This window comes from Notechis scutatus, chromosome 5, assembly GCF_049901735.1.
Source record: "Notechis scutatus isolate UNSWTSFEM ecotype Mainland chromosome 5, rNotScu1.2, whole genome shotgun sequence".
NCBI lineage: Eukaryota > Metazoa > Chordata > Lepidosauria > Squamata > Elapidae > Notechis > Notechis scutatus.
The window spans coordinates 31,604,306-31,610,448 of record NC_142013.1 but is presented as its reverse complement, the minus strand read 5'-3'; the positions used below and the strand labels follow the sequence as shown (position 1 = coordinate 31,610,448).

The 6,143-nt window shown below is 37.7% G+C and overlaps 1 protein-coding gene and 1 long non-coding RNA gene across 4 annotated transcripts in view; one reads left to right on the top strand and one right to left on the bottom strand.

The window, feature by feature from the left end:
• Nucleotides 1-1,431: 1,431 nt before the first annotated feature.
• Nucleotides 1,432-6,143, top strand: part of LOC148130433 (uncharacterized) — a 79,096-nt gene continuing 74,384 nt past the window's right edge. For both annotated transcript variants that reach the window (XR_015749792.1, XR_015749791.1), the window contains exon 1: nt 1,432-1,554. This is a non-coding gene — a long non-coding RNA (uncharacterized LOC148130433). The remainder of the gene's footprint in view (nt 1,555-6,143) is intronic.
• Nucleotides 4,103-6,143, bottom strand: part of FILIP1L (filamin A interacting protein 1 like) — a 153,720-nt gene continuing 151,679 nt past the window's right edge. For both annotated transcript variants that reach the window (XM_087966457.1, XM_026681736.2), the window contains one exon: nt 4,103-4,412. In XM_087966457.1, the coding sequence (XP_087822583.1) occupies nt 4,314-4,412 (99 nt within the window). In that variant the 3' untranslated portion in view covers nt 4,103-4,313. The remainder of the gene's footprint in view (nt 4,413-6,143) is intronic.

Genomic DNA, 6,143 nt, shown 5'->3' with positions numbered 1-6,143 from the left:
GTTCACACCCCAAACTCATGCATGGCTGTCGTAAAGTGGCAACAGCTACGATGACGCCAACATATAGAACTATAACATAAGATCGGCCCGTCTCGTTTTGCTTCCTGGAAGCGGGTTCCTGTGGGCAAAAGAGGTATCCATAACTTCAGCGTCAATCGGAGGTCAGAAAACGAAGTTTTAAGAATACAAATAGGCATTGAACAGTCTGGAGCTTACTTCTGAGTCCACAGGCATACGATTTCAACGTGGAAGTCTAAACTATTATATTGGGATCATTGTTTTGTTTGTTTTTTAAATGGAGACTGCATAATATTTTGTTGTACAGTAGATGTACGGTTCTCAGCTAAACATGTTTGGGAGCGGGAAGTTTTTTGAGTGTTTTTACGGTTAGAAGTCAGAAATCTTTGCTGCTCTACTTCACATTATGAAGAGATAAATCAACAGAGCCTCATCTGTGTCTGGTAAGTTGCAGAGGTGCTTGCTTGCGCTCTAATGAGGGTGCATTTACCAGCATAATTCCTGATGGTCTGAAAGTTAGACTGAACTGATACAGATCCTTCGAAACTTACCACGCCTTTACGCTAACAATCGCACCACGCTCCAGCGACGTTGTTTTTAAACTGTCATCAGGTCCGAGTCTATTGCCGCACACAGCACAACCCAGCTCGAAACGTAACCACAAGCATATTTTGACGTTTTGCTCTCGGCGTTATGTTAAATCATAAACTCGGTGGCTAACTCGGAGCAAAATAATACAACTAAGGTTCAGAACGGTAAACAAAATCACGACATTTAAGTAAGCAATCTATTTTTCGGGGTTTGCTCCAGATCCCTCTATCCCAAACTGCCCGGATGAGCCAGCGCCACTTGTTAAGAGGTAGTTTAGTTGCGGGTGAGCTTACACTCCAACCCTGGGTAAAATATAGTTTGGTTTACCGTTGAGCCAGGCCATTCTATAACGGTTGTTTTTTTTTAAGTTGGCTTAGAGTAGAGGAGTCCAAACTTGACAACTTTAAGACTTGTGGACTTCAACTCCCCAGAATTCTCCAGCCAGCAAAACTTCAATTCTGGGAATGGAAGTCAAAAAGTCTTAAAGTTGCAAGTTTGGGGACCCCTGGCTTACAGTTTTGCGAGCAGAGACATCGGGATGTCAACCATAGTTGACATCTCCTTTTGCAAAGGCTGCATTAGCGCAGCTGGGAGGTCGCGCAACCCAAAATCAAATGTCTGCCACGCGTTTCCTTAGAAGCAAGTCCGATTACATGTAGTAATGGAATGTCTTAATACTTAGTTATAGAGCACTGAACTGTTTGTAACTCTGTAGATGTGCAGTGCCATCCTCCTCCTCTTCCTGTCCCCAGCCCAGGTCATCGCCCGCTGTCAGCGAAACGAAAGTAACCTCGCCTTTGAAATTCCTCCCTGCCCGACCCACTGGGCGGGATTCAGGCGTTCAAAGCGGCAGCGGGCAGAGGCGGCGTGGGTTACACAGCATGGCGGACAGGTTGGACGAGCCTTGGTGGGAGACATCTGAAGGAACCAAGCGTAGTAGTCCAGGTATCGGGCTTTGGGAAAAGCGTGGAGGTTTTGGGATGCTAATTTTATGGTCGGTCTCTTCGCATTGCTCTGGGTATTTAGAAATGACTCAGAAAGGAAGAGTCGATAGGTTCTTGCATGAAAACTAGCTTTCTTTTTTTCAGTCAAAGAGTGGGAAAGGTAGGCTAATTATTTTCTATATATATTCGAGAAGTACATAAGACGTATTGGATGTGCCACTTTTGAATTTGGTTCCTTAAAATAGATTATAAATAGATTATAAAACTATTAAAACATGCCAATGAACAGATGCCATGTCTCTGATTCCACTGAAAACAGATACAAGTGTACCCTCAAACCGCAGGCAGAGACATTAGAAAAGGATGCGGAATAACAATTATTGGAAGTAAATGAAGGGGGCAGAGAGGTTTTGGGGGGCTCTGCTGTACTGGTGAAATGTTGGAACACTATCTAGAGGCTGATTAGCTGCATTTGTATGCATTGAAATATCTGTTTAGCAGAATATGATCTCTGCTTAGATATTTATTTTCTTTTATTAGTTACATTTTATTGCAGCTTTCCTCCAGCTCAGTGTGATGCGTCTTCCTCTTAAGCACACTTTTTTTAATCTTACAGAATTTTCAGGTCAGTTACCATAGGTGAGACCAAGCTGTAGTTTTTAGTTACCCGTTCTTGCTGTTTGCAATATATATTTATGCAAATATGTATACCTTATCTGTCATTGAGGCTTTACAGTATATCAGATATATAACTTTTGCACTCAATCTTCTGGTCCACTTCAGCTCCTGATGACTATAACTGTGATGGCGAACTTATGCCACATGTGCTGGAAGTGGCATGCAGAGGCATCTCTCCAGGCACATCAGCCGTTGCCTGTTGGTATTATGGGTTCCGGCACGTGCATGCGGACCAGCCAGCTGGTCTTCTCGCGTGCGGGAGCACTGGAAACTGGAAGAGCAATTCCCCAGAGTGCATGCACGTGCCAGCCAGCTGGTTTTCACACACGCATGCGCATTAGAAACCGGAAGGTCAGGTGGCTGGTGTGCATGTGCGCACCGGGAAACTAAGCTTCCAGTTTTCGGCGCATGCACAGACTCCCATTTTGGCACTCAGTGCCAAAAAGGTTAACTACCACTGGACTATAATGAATATGACTATGTTGTTTTCTTGGAAATGTTTTCGAAGTCACAGTCTTAAATGTGATTTCCTGATGGTTTCCAAGGCTTAACTAGGTTTTACCTGTTTAGTTTTTAAAGAGGAATTACTGTGGTGTTTAAAAGTTTATGATCCATTTTGAATTTTCAATATTTCTGCATAAATATGACCTGGAATGTGATCTGATCCCAATAAAAATCTGAAAACTAGATAAAACCCAATTAAACAAATTCCAACTGATGTATAATGAGGGATGGTCCCCATCTCATGAAGAATTAAAACATTCTTAAAAGATACAATGTAACTTCTGTGTGCTGTGTATTGAATGATTGGTTAATCAAAGTTAACTTTTATATTGGGATGCAGATATGGGCCTCCTGTGTTAATGAGGAATTATGCATAATTGTAGCTCTGTAACATTTGTTGTGTTAGCAAAAATGGAGAGGAAAAAATAACTTTGGAAGCAATGGATTAATTCTAGAGCAAGTGATCTATGGCTTGCTATCATTTTATACATTTTATACAATCTATTAATTGAAAAAAATATTCCTTTTCTATGAGTAGTAAATCAATCAGAATAGAGATGGAAGGGATTTTGGAGGCCTTCTAGTCCAAACCCCTGCACAAGAGATCCTATACCATTTCAGATGAGTGATTGTCCAGTCTTTTCTTAAAAACCTCCAGTGATGAAGCACTCACAAATAGTTTAGGAATGTTATTTAATGAAAATGTTGTTCATCCCTATATTGAGGTTTAAATACTAAAATAATTTATTTTATAATAAGATACAATGAAAATACTTCTTGCCTATTCTACATTCCATACAGGTCTAATAATTTTAAAAGAATCCAATTTTAAAAATAGTTTTTCATTTACCATATTATGTCAGAAATATTGATGTAAAAATGCATGTGACAAGCAAAATTCACAGCATCTCAATTTTGAAAAACACATCAAAAGCACATTTGGTGACAGTAATCCATTTCTTCATATGCTTATGCAATATGTAGGATTTCTTCCTCTTGTTTTCTGTTGGAGCTGAAGTGGGACTGGTGACATTTTATCATCCTGTGATAATTTTATAGTGCCATGATAGCACTGCTTTTTTTTTTCTGCTGAGGATAAAAACACTTGTTTTTCTAGGGTTGGCATACTTTGTTTTCTATCTGATTCCTTGTCCTTAGTCCTTAAAGAACTCTTTGTCTCTTTAAGGTTGATTGAGTTGTGAATCAAGAATACAATTGCCCTTAATACTGCACTGGGAAATTGGGAGAAAATAATAGCAGAGTGGTGGCTGTATTTTTAAAGTCTCTTCATTATGCTCTGTCCAGTTTTGCTGTTGTTTTGACATTAGGAAAATGGGGCAAGATTATACTGAATAGTAGATTTCTGGTTATAAGAAAGTCTCAATGCTTTTTAATTCCAGTGTCAACATCAATCTTTTTTGCTGTATTGGTGTGCAAAATCATTTCTACTTATGAGTTAAGTGATGATTATCTCACATATCAGCAGTCTTATGTCTTCCTGACATTTTGAGTAGCAACATTGGAAATATATTTGGTGATGTCTGATGTCTCATCTTTAGTATCTTAAGTTGGTTTCTTCTATTGTCCAGAAGGTATTTTCACTGGTAGCACTGTTGTACTGATGGTTTTTGATTTAGGATTTCTAATAGGAATTGCTTGACGGAAAACATCAGCAATCTATAATTAAAATAAAAGAAATCAAAATATTTGCATAGTTATCAATTTTAATGTATAAATTTGTATGAAAAAGTATATTCAAAACATGGCAGTGTTTTTTTACTTTTTTTAAAAAATGAAGATACTAGATTATGTAGCCTGCATTCATACATCATGCTAAACTGTAAACTCCTTGCGTATATAACTCTTGTCAGATATGTACAACATACTAAGCAAAATACAAGCAAACAGCAATTCATCTTAACGTGAATCCAGTTATGGGCTTCACTTGCATGACAGAGGTATGGTTATTTATTTTATAATAATTAAGCCAATTTTTTAGGTTGGCACATTGCATCATATCATGTGATAAACATATGGGCTGGTAGTTACAATATCTAGATTAAATATTGATTAGTTAATGTATAGTTTTACTATAAGAGCTAACCATAGTGTTATCCTGGTTCAGAAAAGAACTAGATTTCTATGCCAAGAGAATATCCCATCGAGGTTGTAGTGATCTTTCATTGTTGTGAGATGAAGTACAATGTTTTCTTTGCTAAATGCTTTGTATGGCGTTGCTGAAAATTCAAGTCTTTTAAAGGATTTAATCTACTTCTTATCTCTAGATGGCAGCAAAGCTCAATAGTTTGTAGTATTTGAATTAAATTCTGGGGCAGAGACATTGAGATGTATATAAGATATTCCTAACAACAATAAAATATGACATTATTGTTAACATAGTTCATATAGGAAACCTGAAATAACAAAGTGTTCTGTGCATTGCTATATAGGTCAGAATTATTTTTGACAACAAAGGGGCTACTTGGTGCCATTTGAAGTTTATAATAATCATAATTCTGCTGATTATAATAATCAGCAGAAAATAACAGGAATAAAATATTGAACATGTTAATTCAGCTCTCACCATTCTCTAAATGTGATATTATTGCAACTTTTGGAATTTTTACTTGTTTGGCTAATATAGGTATACATATTGATTTATATCAGTTCATTTAGTGACCGTTTCAAGTTACGTCACTGAAAAAAGTGACTTATGACTGTTTTTCACAGAACTGTGCAGCATCCCCATGGTCATGTGATCAAAATTCAAACGCTTGGCAACTGACGTATTTATCACGATTGCAGTATTGTGGGGTCATGAACCTTTTATGACCTTTGACAAACTTAAGTCAATGGGAAGCCAGATTCACTTAACCATATTACTAACTTAACAATTTCAGCAATGCACTTATCAGCTGTGTCAAGAAAGGTCATGAAACGGGGCAAAATTTACTTAACAACTGACTCACTCAGCACAGATATTTTGGCCTCAATTGTAGTTGTAAGTCAAGGACTACCTGTACAGGCTTGGAGTTAAGTTTTCCAGATCTTCTAAAAAACTAAACTCTGGTCAATTGATATACAACATTTTAAACCCCCTTTCAATGTCTCCTTTAATATTAGTGATGTTGTTAATCTCTGTATTTCAGGAAGGAGCAGAGTCCAGAACTCAGGGCTTGCTTTTGAGAAAGCATGAGGTAAACAAAGGCAATTATACATCTGGAAATGGTTGGAGAGGACTACATTAAATTCTAATTACACACATCTAACCATTCTCACTAAATTAAGGCTGAAAAAATGTAAACAATATATATGCAGAAAAGCTGAATCTACAGGCAAGATTTAAGCTTGATGACTTAAGTTTGATGATCAGCTGGAGGGGCTGCATTGGCAGTGTGAAAATAGACC